At 39.1% G+C, this 19,090-nt stretch overlaps 1 protein-coding gene across 1 annotated transcript in view; it reads right to left on the bottom strand.

Annotated features, from left to right (window-relative positions):
• Nucleotides 1-19,090, bottom strand: part of galr1 (galanin receptor 1) — a 41,584-nt gene that overhangs the window by 9,972 nt on the left and 12,522 nt on the right. The window contains exon 2 of the mRNA XM_003219717.4: nucleotides 5,876-5,941. Within this exon, the coding sequence (XP_003219765.1) occupies nucleotides 5,876-5,941 (66 nt within the window). The remainder of the gene's footprint in view (nucleotides 1-5,875; nucleotides 5,942-19,090) is intronic.

The following is a 19,090-nucleotide window of genomic DNA, read 5'->3' as shown; positions in this document are numbered from 1 at the left end:
TGAGACTCTGAATATAATTGATGACACAGTTTGACCCTCTAGCTCGTAACATTTATCTTCATAACACAGATCATTCCTACATAATAGTCTTAAAATCCATAGCAACATCTTATTCTAGTATAATCCAACACTCTTAATATATTATTGGTATAATCTGCAAGCACAGTGACGTTAAAGGTCTATCATTGCTTATTTTGTGCAATCATTCAAGAATTTCCATTGGAAAACGCAAATATATGAAATAAAATATCAGTACGCATGAAACTCATGAACATTAAAGATAAGAGATTAGAAATTCATGGTAAAATGCATTATTTCTCTCTAATCTGTTTCTTGCCAATTTACTCATGAATGCACATTTTATTATGAATTGATAGGTAATTTGTCAGTTGGAGCAGCATCTTAGGATGGGTATCTATGAGTATTTCTTTCACTGATAATGAGCTCTCTCAATCTGCTGCTGAATGAGACCCCAGGCCCTGAAACATATCTAACTTACATACCTGTGTATAAATCAACCTAAAAATCGTGGGGAAAATCCATAATTCTGAGACCCAGACTATGGATTTTGATATCACCTGTGGCTAAGTCAAAAGCAATTCTGCAAGGAGGGGAAAGGTGCAAGTGCCATTTCAGGAGACCAGCTGGCTGCTGCCGCCACCTTTTTCCCACCCATGCATTCAAAAAGGTATTTCATCACTCTATTCAGAGAAGGGAATCGTTCCCTTATTGATACAAATTGAATACACAATATTAAATCTCTCTATATATAAATGTAATGTGGCACTTTATTAAGGAGTAAATAGCAAAACCACTGAACCCAATCACACCAAATTTGGCCACAAAAGACATAGCCATCCAAGCTATGTCTTTCAAAAAACCCTAAAAATATAAAGCCCAAATTAGAGGAAGAGAAAGAACTGTTTTTTCCCCTTTCTGCCAGTTAGAAGGGTAGGCTGTGTCCTTTTATACAGTTGTATAGAACGGGCCTCATGTAATCCAGTTCTAAGCAGATGATATCAGATTATAAATATAATATATAATAATTACTGTGGTATAATAGTACAGAACAATATAATCTCTAAAATCAGGACAATTAATAAAGAGCAACACTCTGAAAACAGGGGAATTCCAGAAAGGAAACAACCAGAACCCGCTAACACCTCCCAACAAAGGATTACACCAGGCAGGAAGCAGCCAGGCTTTGAAGCTGCAAGGCCATTAAATGTTAATCAAGGTGGCTAATTGCAGCATTCATACTTGCTGCACCAAGACTATTAATTGCTATTCAACTTGGCCAACCAAGAATTCCACAAGGCAGAAAGTGGCCAGGCTTGCAAGCAGCAAGGCTATTCAGTGCTGTTCAACCTGGCCAACCAAGATTTCCCCTAGATAGAAAACCCCTAGGCTTTGAAGCCATGAGGCTATTCCGTCTCATTCAACCTGGCCAACGAAGAATGTCCTTATGTAGAAAGCGGCCAGGCTTTGAAGCAGCGAGGCTATTCAGTACAATTCAACCTAGCCAACCAAGATTTCCCCTAGATAGAAAACCCTCAGGTTTTCAAACCATGAGGCTACTCCATCCCATTCAACCTGGCCAATGAAGGATGCCCCTATGTAGAAAGCAGCCAGGCTTGCAAGCAGCAAGGCTATTCAGTGCTGTTCAACCTGACCAATCAAGATTTCCCCTAGATAGAAAACCCTCAGGTTTTGAAGCCACGAGGCTACTCTGTCCCATTCAACCTGCCCAAGGAAGGATGCCCCTATATAGAAAGTGGTGAGGCTTTGAAGCAGCGAGGCTATTCAGTGCAATTCAAATTGGCCAAAAAACCATTCCCCTAGAACGCAAGTACCCAGCCTTCCAAGCAGCAAGCCTATTCCATTGTATTCCAGCTCACCAAACAAGGATTCACATAAGAAGAAAACGGCCAGGTTTTGAGGCTGCAAGGCTATTCACTGCTATTCCACCTGGTCAACAAATGATTCCCATAAGCCACAGCAACGTGTGGCCGGGCACAGCTAGTCTTTTCTAAAAAGGAATCATCTCCTTCTTTGAATAGAGTGGGAAAAGGCAAGAGTTTATTCCATCCTAGAAGCACTGACCCTCTCTACTCTTGGCATTCCTTGGAAGGGAAGTTTCAAAGAGTCACCACTGCCATTTTCTCATATAGGCATTCAAAAAGGCCCAAAGTGGCACTATGGTGGAGAGAGAGCAGCTGAGGTTTTTTTTTTTTCTTCTTTTAGATTTTCCTAGGGCAGACTAAGCTCTGGCCATTTGCCACTCAGAGAAGTAACAGTTGCTTTTTTTTTTTTTTGACAAGAGTTAAGGCACAGTACTTACTGACTTATGGATAAGCCTACCCAAGTTTTTTGGGTTGAAAAGAGAATTCTTTGACTAAAAATCCTAGACTTATACATTAACATACACAATATATGCAAGATAACTCCTCAACCTGGTGCTATAAGTCGAGTAGCAGAACCTATTGAAAGGTAGACTCATAAATAAGTAAAAGGTCTGATTTTCTATTTTAACATTCTTGGCCCTTCATTATTTATGCATTATCTTTAGAGAATCTATTCAGTAAAAACTCAGATGACAATAGAAAGTCAGAAACAAAGGGGAAAAGAAGCAAATGTTTCGGAGGAAACAAAATGACAGAGCACATTAGAAAGAAGTGGGAGGATTCAATGATCATGACCCTTCTTACAAATCTTTTGTAAGATTTTGCAAAAAAGATGAAAAGGCTGCTTTGAACTTTATGCAAAGAAGGAAATACAGTGGGTTCTCCAGTCCCATGATTTTGAATGGCCACAAATCACATTAGTAAATGGCAGTGGTGTGAGTGTAGACACACTGGAGCATGTGTGTACATGTAGCCACCACTTATGTGGTATCCCACAAAGTGCCATTCTATCCCCAATGCTCTTTAATATTAACATGAAGTTACTAAGAGAGATCATCCATAGGCTTGGGGTGGGATGTTATCAATATGCTGATGACACCCAAATATATTTCTCCATGCTTTCAAAAACAGCCTCAACTAAGGATAGTGTGTCTCCTCTGAATAAATGCTTGGAGAAGGTAATGGGCTGGATGAGGAAAAACAAATTGAAACTCAATCCAGACAAAACAAAGGTGCTTGTCATCAAGGGTCCTAATCTGAGAATGGAGGTGTGTCAACCAGTTCTGGATGGGATTACACTCCTCCTGAAAGACTGTGCTCACAGTTTAGGAGTGCTCCTGAATCTGTCTCTCCAAATGTCACCCCAGGTAGATGCAACAGTCCTGACTACCAGCTTCAGCTGATCCAGCAGTTGCGTCACTTCCTAGAGGACCTAATGATGGCAGTACATACACTGGTAACCTCAAGCTTAAACTTCTGCAACATGCTTTACATTGAGCTACCACTGTACCAAGTTTGGAAACTCCAGTTGGTTCAAAATATGGCAGTCAAATTGGTTACAGGAACATCAAGGATTGAGCATATTACACCTATCCTAAAGTCACTCCACTGGCCACTAATTGGTTTGTGGGCAAAGCAAACGTGTTGGTTTTGAGCTTTAAAACACTGCATGGTTTGGGCCCAGGTTACCTTCACCTTCTCTCATACAATCCGCCCTCAACACTTGGGTCCTCTGGGAAAGGCTACTCCAGCTTGCTAGAACCTGAATGGCAAACGTCACCTAGAAGATCTTTTCATCAGCCACCCCAAGACTGTGGAATGACCTGCCAGAAGAGCTCTGACAGTTAAATGAGATGTCAAAATTTAAAACCCATCTAAAGATCTATCTCTTCTGGCAGGCCTACCCAGCCATTTTTAATCCTTAATTTTAAACTCACATCCTGTGTTTTATCTTTTTTCTGTGTATTTTAATATGTATTTTATAGAAATATGTTTTAATATGTATCTTTTTATACAATAAATGTTAATATGTGAATTTGTGGTATTTTTACAATGTGAGAAGCAGGTAAGAAATAAAATTTATTATTATTATTATTATTATTATTATTATTATTATTATTATTATTAATAATAATAATAATATGGGGTCTGTCTGTCCATGTTTATTCATATCTGCATGGATCCTGCAACTGAACTCCCATAGAAATGGCAGTCCCACTGTAATTCTTTAGTGTCCTAAATATATTGGATTATACAAATACATTTTGTATAAGTATACAATTACTGAACTGCATTATAATATTAAGGATATGTCACTACTCTTTAAAAAGTCCTTATGTGTGGGGAGGAGAAATAAAAAGATTTTGATTGGAATTTTTTAATTCTTTTCAGCCTATTTTCAAAATGTCAACTACTCATCATTTCTGGGATTTAGTTGTATAATACATGATATAAATTTTGGTATTCGTTTGGCCACAGCATGTACTAAAATGCTTTGGTAAATGTCATATTTTACTGATAAATGAAAATGAATAACATTAGGTCATCAGCAGCCTTGACATTTACTTGTTTTAATATTAAATGTTGTCAAGTCCTAGGCTGTATCATCTAATAATACACAATGATGCACAAAAACATTTCACAAGGAATCTAATTAGGCCTCTGAGCAGTATAGTCCTATGAATGGCTATACAAGAATAAATTCCCACTAAGTTCAGATACAGCCAGGTACAACTGCATATATGTGTGTGTTTATCTGTGTGTCGATCTCAGTTAACTCAGTGGGTTTTAATTTCTCAGTATCCTCCTTTTATAGGATTGAACTTAAATGGATTTATTTGTAAATACAAATCTTAATGTTCAGTGAGATGGATTCAGAGATAAACAAATCTAATAACAACAATAATCTATATATATAAAAGAGTGATGGAATCCTGGCGACCAACAAAACACCAAAACTAAACTCCCCACAACCTCGAAAATTGACAGCACAACCCCTCATCCACGCCTCTAGGTTGATACAATAAAAAGAAAAGAAAAATAAAGTCCTAATTAGAGGGAGAGGAATAATTGTTTTTATCCAATTGCTGCCAGTTAGAAGGCTAAGCTCCGCCCACTTGGCCTCCTAGCAACCCAATCAGCTCAGGGGACAGGCAGAGTTAGGTCTCACTTAGGCCTCTTCCACACCACCTATAAAATACAGATTATCAGATTTGAATTGGATTATATGGCAGTGTAGACTCAAGGCCCTTCCACACAGCTATATAACCCATTTATAATCTCATATTATCTGCTTTGAACTGCATTATCTTGACTCCACACTGACATAGAATCCACTTGTGTGCATTTTATCCAGCTGTGTACAAGGGGCCTCATATAATCCAGTTCTAAGCAGATAATATAAGATTATAAATATACAGTAGAGTCTCAATCATCCAACATAAACAGGCTGGCAGAACGTCAAAAACATGCAAATGAGAGTAGATGAATAGGTACTGCTCCGGCAGGAAGGTAACGGCGCTCCATGCAGCCATGCCACATGACCTTGGAGGAGTCTACGGACAACGCCAGCTCTTCGGCTTAGAAATGGAGATGAGCACCAACCCCCAAAGTCAGACACGACTGAACTTAATGTCAAGGGAAAACCTTTACCCTTTACCCTTAACTACCACCAATTCCTCAATACTTTATTTCCCATACCACCGTACTACGCCACAGCAACGCGTGGCCGGGCATAGCTAGTTTTATATATAATGTTATCATTATATTGGAAAAAATTAAGTAGTCCACACTTAAAACTATCTCCACTCTGTTTAATATAAAAGTTGTATGGTTTTCCCATAGATGTTTGTCAGAGTGTCTGGCTAGTGGCCGGATGAGAAGTTCTGAAGAACTCCAGATACTGCACACTACTGTTGGTCACATAGCATAATAAGAATATTGACTAAAACAGTTATTGGAAAAAGATTTACCTTTTTCTTTGATGCTTCTGATTTCTTTGACATGTTCCTTAGCTTCTTATGAAGATGATTGAGGACCTGAAAAGAGAAATGTATGCAAACTCTTGACAAAAAATATGAACACAAGATGATTTACACAATTTTTTTTATTATTTAAAAAAAATAGATCGCTTGATCTTCAAACTTTTGCGGACCCCATGGGATGATATCGTTGCCTCGCAAGGGTCCCCAACCCCAGGTTGAGAACCACTGCCCTAATTTGAGAAACAAAATAACAGCTCTTTAGATGTTTACTAGCTGTGCCCGGCCACGCGTTGCTGTGGCGTTGTCTGGTGGTGTTGGTGAGAAATTTGAGTTAGTGGTGGTATTGAATGTCTGTTGTATAGTTGTCTTTATGTTTAGTATGTATTTGGTTGTTTGTGTAATGTGAAAGTGGTGAGAGTAGAGGGGGTCTTGGTCGCTGTGTAGTATTGTATAGTATTTATACGTTGTCCAAGTGTTGTGAATGGTTAGATTGTGTCTTGGTGCATAGTAGAAAGGGTTGGGCTGGATGGTCGTTAGGGGTGTCTCCAAAGTATTGGATGGTATAGTTCTATGATTATTATTATTCTTATTATGGTTGCTGTTATCATCATGATTATTATCTTTATTATCATCATTATTATTGTATAGTGGGTGGATGGCCATCTGTCAGGAGTGTTTGGATTGTGTGGTCTTGTATGGTAGAAGGAGGTTGTACTGGATGATTCTTAGGGGTGTCTGCAAACATAAGGATTGTGTGATATTGTTATTAGTATTATTATTATGAAGAGGCTGTATGGCCATCTGTTGGGAATGTTTGGATTGTGTTCTCCATGGCAGGAAGGGGTTGGACTGGATGGCCTTTAGGGGTCTCTCCTATCTGTGTGACTGTAGGATTCTATTATTATTTATATGGTGGAGATTGTGGAGATAAGCACCAAAACATCATGTTAGACAACACATTTGTTAGAAAAAGTAGTTCAATATGCAGTAATGTTATGTTGTAATTACTGTATTTACAAATTTAGCACCAAAATATCATGATATATTGAAAACATTGACTACAAAAATGGCTTGGATAATCCAGAAACTTGGATAAGCGAGGCTTGGATAAGTGAGGCAGTACTGTAAATAATTCGGATGATGGGCGGGCGCTAGGACCCAGGGAACAGCTTTGCCTGCCTTCCCTCTAGCCGGCGGCCATGAGGGCTTCTCTTTTCCCTCCCTGGCATGGCTCCCATGGTGGGTTCTGGGTTCTGCCGATGTGGAGGTGCATGACGTGATTTTGTGTTGTTTCAACCTGAAGGCGTGGATGATGGGTTGTGTGGTTAAATTTCTATGTTGGGGGGTGTTTAATTTTGTTGTTTTGCTCGGTGCTCGAATTCCATCACTCTTTTATATATATAGATTAGGGTTGGGCAAAAAATTCAATTCCTGCATATGTCGGATCTAATTCATTTGTTTTTTAGCTTTCAAAGTGAGTTTTGAAGCGGGTTATCCAGTCATTTGTATCCTGCGATATCGAACCGCGATAGCCTATTTTTCTAATGGAATCGGATGTTTGTCGGAAGCAAAGCAAGTGCATTTTCAAACCACCCAAACTTGGTTTGAGGGAGGTGCAGACTAGCTTGGGCTTGCCTTGCCTCCCTGTGGCCAACCGCAGAAGGGAGGGAGTCTTGTTTGTCTTTCCCCATGGTTGCTATCTATAGGCCTCTTAAACCGGGTTGCAAGAGAGAAATCCCTTTCCCCTTTCCCTGTCATGGAGTGGTTGCTTAAACCGGGTTGCAAGAGGAGGGAGTCGCATTGCAGGATCTCTGCTTTTCCCCTTTGCAGCCTTCCCTCCTGCTTTTGCCAGAAGCTTTAAGTGAGGAAAGGGGGAAAAGAATGGGGGATCCATCCCAAACCACGATCCAGATCACTTCACTCCGGTTTTGTGCTGGCAAAACCCCAAACGAGAATTCTCCACCCAAGTTGGTGACTTCAGGGGAAGAAGAAAATTGGAAATGGACAAGGAAACCTTTATATATATATTAGTATCATTCTGGGAAGAGAAAGGGTTGCATTTTAAATCTATGTTTTTTCCTTTTAAAATTTGCTCTATATTTGTGTGTATGTGACATAAGCTCCAGTCCTGAGCTTCCATTTCCATTTCTCTCTCCCTCTTTTGCACAAAAGTTCTCCAAAGCTTTGCAAACCTCCTCTGAAAGAAGGAGGAAGAAGAAGAGGGGGGAGGATAAGGAGGATAATATTTGTCCCCACTACATATAATCTGAATTTTGTCTTTGCACAAGGGACATGGTGCTATAGCACATATGGTTTCCTGGGACACTGTCCACCAATTTAACAAAGTTTCAGCCACAAAAACAAAGTTTCTGTAGTAGAACAATGACTTTCAAAGTAAAGACAACCCAATGAAACTGGAAATAAAGACTTTCAAACCAGGAACAGATTTCTGCAATTATTAAAAATGGTTTTATTATAAAAGCTATGAAAATAGGGATAAGGGAAACTTTCAGAATTTTTGTGAGCTAGCAGTGTTAACTGTGTTCTACCACTGTATCGAGTTTGAAGACAATAGCTTAAAAAATGAGGGTGGGAGAGTCCTGTAAAGTCCCCCCCTGCTGTTTTTGGCCACTGCACATGCACGTCTGCCATTAACGAATTCTTTTTGAATATTCCAAATATTCTTAAGTTTTGAAACTTTTTTGGGTCAAATTTTGGAAGTAGTTTCAGAAATGAAGCGCCAGCGCCCCCTACTTTTGAAGCGAGTTTGGAAACTTTTTTTCATGGATCGCTCAAGCCTAATGTTTATGTGTAGAAGTGGAAATATGTTATAAAGTGCCTTTATTCCAGCAACATGTTCACTATTTTGGAAGTAAAATCTAATGATATTTTTCCTTCAAAATAGCAGTATACAACATCAGAGTTATCCTAATATATCAGACCTATCCTAATATCATCCAAAGGTAGTTGCAGCTGCCGTATGGAAGCTGATAGATCACATACAAGTTATCTTTAAATAGACTTATATATGGGTCCATTTGTGCCCAGTAGACCACATGGAATTATTATCTTCATGGAGATGAGTTAGCATGTACCCCCTGAGAAGCAGCATAAATTTGTGGGCTTCTTGGAGGATGTGAAAGCAACTTGACACAGAAATATTATGAACTACACTCATTGCTTTTGGTCCCATGGTTTACGTTCCCATCCCACATTACTCTGTTTGCTATCTGGGAGATAACATCTGAGGAAGTGAGGTACACATTCCTGTCACATCTGTTTCAGTCATGAGATTCATTAGCCTGTTGGTTTTTTAAAAAATCTAGGGGTGCATTTGATAGCACTATAACACAGAAGTTAATAGTATTGAACATTTTTTCTGAATAAATGAGGCTTCTCCAATCCGTCCATGGGGTCTACTTAAAGTTATCAGTAATCCATTTTCTTTGCTCTCAGACTGACCTACTATTAGATGCCAGGATTTTATTTCAAAAGTAGATGTGATATATTTCTAATTTACATTTCTCATGTGATATATTAGCAGCAGTATAATAGTTAGTCAGTTCCTTTATTTCTTTTAGATCTGCCAAGTATCTTGTAGTCTTATTCTATTTTATCAGTCTTGCCTATAACAATAATATTTTTTTTCAGTCTGACAAGCTCTCAGATTTTAGGTTTTGCAAGAGTTATATCACTAAATTTAATCAGAACGCCATGCAAAAGGTCCCATACAAATTCCAGCTGGAAACAATCCTCACAAGATTAGAGTCTGAGAACATTGCCACAGGCTAAAAAGAAAACACACTACAGCCTAAAAAATTAAAGTGGTTTTAAATCACAGATCTATGAAGTATCTTACCAAATTTGGTTTTAAAATGATTTAATTGTGTTGGATGAAAGCATGCCCTTTTCTCAGAGTGGCCCTATCATTAAGCAAGGCCTCGAAACATGGCTTTAACTTTAGTCTTCAGTGACATGCTCCTTACACGTCATGATCTTGTCCGGCTCCTTCATTGCTGCCCTTTCAAGTCCATAATATGAATCACTTTGAGATATAGCTAGCTAGTGGATCCAGAGAGGGATCTTGAGGGTAAAAAGGGCACAGCAAATGCTGGGAGGTTAAGGGTTGGAACGGTGGGGGCTAATCTGAAAAAGATTCCATCACACTTATTAACATTACCTTGGAAATGAAGATTTAATTGCTAAAATGAATAAAATACACGTTTGTTTTAAGAATGGCTAAATGTAAGTTTGTCATTTTAAAAAATCAACTGAAATTACTAAAAATGATACCAACATCAAATTGTTTCACTAAAGAAACAAATTAAAATAAAGTGGGAACACTGATCAATGTTTACCCCTTCATGCCACACATATTTAATTATTTACATTACTCAGCATTCTTTACTGAACAAGGGACAACAAACCAAGTCAAGATTCTACATTACCGTTTACATTTGTAATGTAGAAATTCAACACTAAGGTAAAGGTTTTCGCCTGACATTAAGTCTAGTCGTGTATGAATCTGGGGGTTGGTGCTCATCTCCATTTCTAAGTCGAAGAGCCAGCATTGTCCATAGATACCCCCAAGATCATGTGGCTAGCATGACTGCATGGAGCACCGTTACCTTCCCACCGGAGCGGTACCTATTGATCTACTCACATTTGCATGTTTTCAAACTGTTAGGTTGGCAGAAACTGGGACTAACAGTGGAAGCTCACCCCACTCCCTGGATTCGAACTGCTGACTTTTTGGTCAGCAAGTTCAGCAGCGCAGCAGTTTAACCCGTTGCATTTTACTGTATAAGCAATATAGTTTGGTACTACATTAACTGCAGTGGCTCAATGCAATGGAATCCTGGAAGTTGCAGTCTTACAAGGCTTTTAGCCTTCTGTGCCAAACTGCAGCTCCCAGAATTCCATATCATTGAGTCCTGGTAGTTAAAGAGGTGTCAAACCGCTCTCATTTTGCAGTGGAGATCCACCCTCACATTGCAAATATTAAATAAAATTCTGTTGGTGAATTACAAAAATGCATGTCTGCGCACAGCAAGAGTGCTCTGATGCACACCCTGTATTTCTGATGAGCATTGGGTACTTTTGATGTGTAATGAGAACTACTGGTGCACATGGAGAAATTATCAGACATCTATTATGCACCTAGGACACTTCTGATGTATACTGAGTACTTGCAATCCACAATGATTGCAATCCGCATTTTGGGCATTCCAGTTGTTCTCTGAAACTTTCTAGCCAGCATCTGGATATGCGTTAATATGCATGAGTCCCACTACAAACCAGGGTTGTAAGTCACTCACCCCACTGGGAATAGACACTCACAAGCTATCATGAAACCACTCATTTCCTATGGATGTAAATCCACTTATGAAGCTGTACATCCCATCAGCCATCATTTTCAAGCCTTTATTTCCACACTCTCATGCCAGCAGAGATGCATGAAGATAGGTAATTTTTCTGCATCAATACTCTGTGAAATAGTTTATGAAAAAGAGAAATCATGGCTCTAAAAAGCCAAGAAGCTGTATCTCCTGACCTGGAAGCTTCGTTCAAATGTATAGTACTTGGTTGGTTGTGTGGCGAAACCTCTCTATTTTGTGTTGTTGAATGCTTTTATGGCCAGAATCACAGGGTTGTTGTGTGTTTTCCCAGCTGTATGGCCATGTTCCAGAAGTATGAGGATGAGAAAAATCAATAGTGGCTGGTAGCTTCCATGTCCATGAGGTGGTGAATCCACTCTAGGTCCTAGCCCAGGTTTTTTATTCACAACCTCTTTTAGCCCAATAAATTTTTACGTGACCTCAGGTCTATGGGTATGTAAAATAGGTATAAAAATCAAATATTTACTTATAACAAATCAGCATTTGCAAAATTCTCTAAACAGGCTGATTTTCCATTTTGTGATGTACAACTGAATCATTTTTTGCAGAGTCCACTGTAAACACAGCACAACAGATTCATGTAAATGTCTAAAACAGCTACTGGGTGACATTCAGAAACTGTTTACTATTGTCAAATTTTGCAGGAGCCCAACACTGAGCTAAAAGAAGACCCATAGTTTGAGAAGCAGTGTCCTAGCCTATACATTAAAAGAGCTATCCAAGGTCCTTAATTCCTAAAATACAGGAAAATCTTCAAAGTTTAGACTAAAACCCAAAGCAGGCAAATTGCCTCACTGACAAGGAAGCTTTCCTTTGCCTGAGTAGGGCCCAGAGACATTTCAATCCAGACAGGTGAGATTGTGCTATTGAGAGAAGAATTTACTTTGTTATGGCTTAAAGAATACATTTATCAAACTGTCTTGCTAAGATTATGATAATGATGCACTGAATGATGGGCAATTGAGAAAATTAAGGAACACTACTTTAAAGCAGCCTCTAGAGGTTTAACAGAATTATTGAGCTGATTTTCTGTATGTCATGCCTCACCATCATCCACTTCTCTCTTTGTTCTCACATTGAATTTTAATATTTTAAAAAGCATTCTTGTCTAGCCCAGAGAAAAAAGAATTCCTTACATAAAAGTATCATTGATCCTAGTTTTTATGTATGAATGCTTTTATCTTTTCTCAACAGATGAAAAAAGGAATAAGCCTTCATTGACCTGAGTTTTCACAGGCTTTTACAATACCAAAAGGTAGACAAAAATTAGGGAAAAGAGACTGGGTAGGCTGAAAGAGCAAACACAAATACTTTTCATAAATCAACAGAAAAGTCACAATTACAGCACCACAACTCCTTATCTGTGTACACAGTTGGCATATTTTGGATTCTGAAATCCAAAATATGCCAAACGTTTACACAAATAAGGATATCCAAAATACTCCAAAATCCAAATGTGCCCAAATGAATGAATGAGAGAGTGATACTTCAGCTTTGGAATGATTCAATGAATGCAAACATTGCTTAATGCCTATATATATATATATATATATATGAAAAAAATTGTGCTTAAAATTACCATCAGGCTCCCCCAAGGAACTGGGAAGGCTTCTGTCTGATGTTTTGCTTTTTGCTCAATATAACAGGTTGCGTTTTTTGAATTTAATTTGTTTTTATATGTTGGGTTGTCAATTTTCATTATTATAGGTATATTGTTGTTGTGTTCGGGCATTGAATGCTTGCTTTTTGTGTTTGGAATCCACCCTGAGTCCCTCCCGGGAGATAGGGCAGAATATAAATAAAGTATTATTATTATTATTATTATTATTATTATTATTATTATTATTATTATTATTATTATTATTTTATTATGACACAGCAAACAAGATAGATATGCTGGATTTCGTATCACAAAATCACAAATCGAACACTTCCCAAGTGTCTAGGACTGTGATGTATTTTTGGATGATGCGTGCAGATCCCAGTAGGGTGGCCTTTTGCAGTTGGCAGATTGTGATTTTGTCAATGTCTATAGTTTCCAAGTGCTGGCTGAGATCTTTTGGCACGGCACCCAGTGTGCCAATTATTATTATTATTATTATTATTATTATTATTATTATTATTATTATCAACACAATGACGTTGTATGGCACAGCAAACAAGATAGATATGCTGGATTTCGTTTCGCAAAACCACAAGTCGAACACTTCCCAAGTGTCTAGGACTGTGTGATGTATTTTCTGATGATGTGTGCAGATCCCAGTAGGGTGGCCTTTTGCAGTTGGCAGATGGTGATTTTGTCAATGTCTATTGTTTCCAAATGCTGGCTGAGATCTTTTGGCATGGCACCCAGTGTGCCCATCACATTATTATTATTATTATTATTATTATTATTATTATTATTATTATTATTATTACATGTATAAGGTTCATATGAAACATAAATGTAGTCCATGTTTGGACCAAGATCCCATCTCCAAGATATCTCATTATGTACATATATCTATACAGATAGTCCAAAATCCAAAATATTTCTGTTCCCCAGCATTTCAGCTGAGGGATACTCAACTGGTATTTCAATTGGATCCTTCAATTACCTTTTGCATTTTGAATTGTGGTAGAGCAGAAACAAATGAGACAACTGTTGGGAGCACCTATGTCTATGGTGGTCATCTTTCCTTTACACTTTTTTATACATGTGGTGAATACTGAGCAGTGTTCTCTAGGAGAAGCAGAAGGAACAACTCAAGATCTAAAGATATCTTGAACAATAGATTCTTGTTCAGTTCAGCTTATAATGTGAATTTAGAAGCTACACTGATCAGAAAGTTCATAGCACAAACAAAAAACAGGAGTGTATTTGTCAAGTGTTCTCTTTGTAAATAAACTATAGGCTTGGTATCCTTAATGTCTTTTCGGGTTCTGAAAGCTATGAGCTCTCTTTCTGCAAAATACATAAAAATATATGCATGCAAAATTTGGATTAAAATGTATACTATTCCATTTGAACACTCAGAGTAAGTTTACATCTTATAATTCACAGTGGCAAAGGAAAATATTCAGTGAGATACGAAAGAAGACATTTTAAAATTGCACCTAGTCCACAATCCTCTGAAACAATTGATCATTTTTACATTTAATAGAGGTGTCACATATCTAAAAAATATGAAAAAGATGATAGTGAAGATAGCACATAGCATATTAAATGATTTTTTCCCTATAGTGTACGTTAGAGCTATGAAACTGTGGTACCATCTACCTTGAACGTTTAATGAAGTTTGAAGCTAGTTTCAAACTGTGGTGACCAGGCAGAAAAAAAACTCACAAACACATGCAAAAGAAAGCTCTTAATGTGCATCAATACTCTGTGGTTTGTATAATCATCACCCAGACCTCAAACTGGTTACAAGATTTCCTATGTAATCATCTGCACAGCGAAACAACTTTCTTCAATACTGGATGAAACTTCATTAAATGATCAGATGATAATTTAAAAAAAACCAATAAAACTTCCTGTGTGGATGTATGACTCTTCCTACATTATACACACATATAAAATATCTACTTTATGAACTTTGAAAAATGCTGAATTATGATTCAGAATTTCAGACCTAGTACAGATGCCAATGGCTAAATATACAGTATATGGAAACAGCAATTCCCAGTATAATAATGAAAAATTATCAATATCAGTAAAGTTCCAATAAACTATCAATTTAGGACAAAACCAGTTCCCTGCATTTATTTGAACATTTTGCAAATATGTCCATAGAGTTGCAGTGTATCATAATTGTGTTGAAAAACATTATTTAAAATAATTAAAAAATGCTTGCAACAGATTTCTTTTACTTTATCAATGCTTTTCCCTCTGCATCTGTGGGTCATTTATAGCACAGAAACAATTTAAGCTAGAAACAAGTCATTATTGATTGCCAAAAGGTAATTACGGTTTTTCTTCCATTTGTTTTGGTATTCCTATTTTAATATGGGGTAATCGTCATTTAAATTAATGTACCAATTCAGTTTATTCACCATAATTATAGAATAACATATTCACAATGTACAATTGAAGCAATCATATAAGCCCATTACACTTTGAACTTCACTTGTCATATGCATATATTCATATAAGAATTCCATTAACTCTCTGCAGTAGATCTTGAAATGCCAAGAGTCTTAGTCTAAATCAGGTGTGGGAATTGTGGGGGTCATCAACATTGGCTTTGTTGATGGCAGTCAACATCAATAAACCGGGAGAATTTTAAATCCATTCTACTAAACTTGGCCAAGTCAATGCTATCATAATATATAATATTGTGAGAACCAAGCTTTTATTTTCATTCCAGGGAAGAGAGAAGGGTCAGACTGTTGGCAACACACCTCCATGAATAGTTACTGCAAAGGATCAGGACTCAACCTAAGGGGGGAAGAGGATCTGGTCGCATCATATGGTTGCAGAATTCTACTTTGCATATGAGGAGTTGGCAGGAATTTGTACCAGTTTAAAACCTATGAGAACAAATGTGCTTTGAGCATTGGACTATGACTGTGGAGACAAGGTTCAAATCCCCACTCTAACATGGAAACCTGCTGGGTGACCTTGGGCAAGTCACTCTCTCTCAACCCCAGAGGACTCAAACCCATTGTGAACTAAAGAAAAGAAAACCACTGATAGGTTCACCATATGGTTGCCGTCAGTCAGAAATGACTTGAAGGAGCAAAACAAAGCTTGGTTATTAGGGCTGTGCAATGCTTCAGAGGTTTGTTTCATAATTAAGAGATTTGTATGATTTCTTAATACAAATCTCCAAATTACTAATCGGAACAGGGCCCCTCCAAAGCATTAAGAAGCCAAACAGACGCCTCTAAAATGTTTCAGAGAAATTAGTAAAGATTTGTAGTAAAGTTAGTAAAGTTTTGGAGCATTTTAAGCTGGGGTTTTTTCAATGTAACATACTCCGTAATTGTCTGGGGTGGGAGGGAGTGAGGTGGTTAATGTGATTGACAATGGCAGCTGCATGTTGTTTTTCCTTGTTAGTCAACCACAGGGCTTTAAATAAAACTGGTCTCCTCCACTCAGCATCTATGTTTCTTTGTGGAGATTGTAGTAGACAGAGAAAGACATGTGCTTGAGAAATCTGTTTGGTCTAACTTAAACTCGGTATAATAGTAGCTCTTTGTTAGAATCTGTCCCTTTATATCCAGTCTATAACCTTCCTCTGTTGAAATAATATTTTCCAAATACTCCCTCCACAAACTTTACAGCCTTTACCTTCCTCTCAGTTCTAAAATCCTTCTTTTATCAGCTTACTGTGTGTTATGTGCAATTGTCCAATTCTCCCCCTCCCAATATAAAAAATAACAAAAAATGCCCTTTGTTCGTGTTTCTAGCTCTGTGTCTTGTTCTCTGTGTTTAAAATGTTTATCTATTTTCCTTGCTGTTTTTCTAGCTTGTGTGTGTACAAAACACCTTGCACCACACAAGCAGCTAGCTAGTGCACACAAGCACACATACAAATTAATATAATATTATTACATAATGAATGCTGTTGGGTCTGGCCCCAGTGGCCAGGCTTTCAGAGGGAGAGGGAGAGGGAGAGGGAGAGGTATTGTTTCTGCCACCTCAACAAAAATAAAGCACTCCTCTTTTGTGTTGCTGCTGTTGCTGCTGCTCTTGAGGTGAAGGCACAACTTGGAGCCTCTCAATCTGGGTTTCCATGGCCTAGGGGATAAAAGCCTGGTGACTTGAAGGTTGGGTTGCTGACCTGAAAGCTGCCAGGTTCAAATCGCGGATGAGCTCCCTCTTTCAGTTCCAGCTCCATGCAGGGACATGAGAGAAGCCTCCCACAAGGATGGTAAAACATCAAAACATCCGGGCGTCCCCTGGGCAACGTCCTTGCAAACGGCCAATTCTCTCACTCCAGAAGTAACTCCGGTTGCTCCTGACACGAAAAAAAAAAGGTTCCATGGGCAGTTAGAGGCTAAGGAGGAGGCAGAGTTGGTCTCCCCTTTGAGAAAGCTGGGGAGCTTATTTCGGATTTTAAAGTGGGATCTGAGGGGGATTTACAGATAGAGTCCCTCCAAATCTTTCCTACATGTGGGTGTGCCTCCACAGTTGGCAGTGAATGGCACGAAGGATGTGCAGGTTATGAGGCTGCACCAGCCCCCCTGGTGCGTGGAAGGCCTAGGTTCACCATCTGGGACCACTTCCAGGTGCTGCTGGATGATCCCATGCATGCAGTGTGAAACCACTACGAAGTAAAAATCGATAGGAGCAAAGACATAAAGCATCTGTATCCAAATGCATCTCAAGAGGCACCACCCCCTGCAAGTTGGCATGGCTCCTCAGGGATTGGTCATGGCAGAAGCAGTAGCAAGGGTACAGTGGTGCCATCCCTGTATCAGAGCTGCAGGGAACATGTGGAGCAGTTATGAGCCTTCTAGAACTCTTAGATCATCAGGGGAGGCCCTGCTCTCGGTCCCACCAGCCTCACAAGTATGGCTAATCGGAACGAGGGACAGGGCCTTCTCAGTGGTGGCTCCTCGGCTGTGGAACACCCTCCCCAGCAATATACGGCAGATACCAACTCTCCTAGGCTTCAGGAAAGCCTTAAAGACATGATTGTGCACAAAAGCTTTTAATGAATGAGAACATGGACTTTACATGACCTGTACCAAGACTTATGTTGAGGATTCTGAATGAATGGATTTTAATCTTGGATATGTTTAAAATTTTATATAATGTGATTTTATTTTGTAATGGTATCTGCTTTTATATGAATTGTTGTTTGTACACTGTTTTTGGGCATTGAATTTTGCCTATTTATTGTAAGCCGCCTTGAGTCCCTCTGGTGAAAAAGGCGGGGTAAAAATGATGTAAATAAATTGATGGGTGTTGCCGGCTGGGTGTCCATCTACCTCACCACAGACATTTGGTCCAGCCATGATGGAGACCACTCGTACCTCTCCCTCACTGGGAATTAGTGGGAGAGATAGGGCACCATAGAAACAGGGCATTGCTGGGTCCTGCTTGAGGTAGAAGTGATAGATGAGGGCCACACTTCTACCGAGATCCACCAGGCCATAGACTGCATGCTGGAAGGGTGGCTGTATGGAAGGTGGCAGCTCACCCATGGTTTTATGGTCATGGATAGCGGGGCAAATATAGTGGGGTGATGGGGGACACTGGCTTCCAGGGCATGTGCTGTCTGGTGCACACCACTTCACCATCTGTGATGGGCTAGGGCTGCGTGATATATTCTACTTACCTGCCTGCTTTCTCTGACAAGACCCGCATTTCTCTTAACAACTATGCTTATTGCTTATAACTCTCATTGACATGAAAGTAATTTAGGTTAATAAAAGGTAAAGGTTTCCCCTGACGTTATCAACTCTGGGGGTTGGTGCTCATCTCCATTTCTAAGCTGAAGAGCCGGAGTTGTCCGTAGACACCTCCAAGGTCATGTGGCCGGAATGACTGCATGGAGCGCCATTACCTTTCCGCCGGAGTGGTACCTATTGATCTACTCATATTTGCATGTTTTCGAACTGCTAGATTGGCAGAAGCTGGGGCTAACAGCGGGTGCTCACTCCGCTCCCCGGATTTGAACCTGCGACCTTTTGGTCTGCAAGTTCAGCAGCTCAGCGCTTTAACACACTGTGCCACTAGGGGCCCCCCTAATTTAGATTAATACATGTGCTTAAATTGAGTTTTTTAAAAAAAAAAATCAGTGGATAGACTGGCTGTTCTGAAACTTGGCAGGTTTGCTGCCCTGCTCATGTTGCCTCACTGTGCCACAATTTA

The sequence above is a fragment of the Anolis carolinensis genome, chromosome 4 (genome assembly GCF_035594765.1).
Source record: "Anolis carolinensis isolate JA03-04 chromosome 4, rAnoCar3.1.pri, whole genome shotgun sequence".
Lineage (NCBI taxonomy): Eukaryota > Metazoa > Chordata > Lepidosauria > Squamata > Dactyloidae > Anolis > Anolis carolinensis.
The sequence above is the reverse complement of the archived record's forward strand: the minus strand, read 5'-3'. Positions and strand labels throughout refer to the sequence as shown.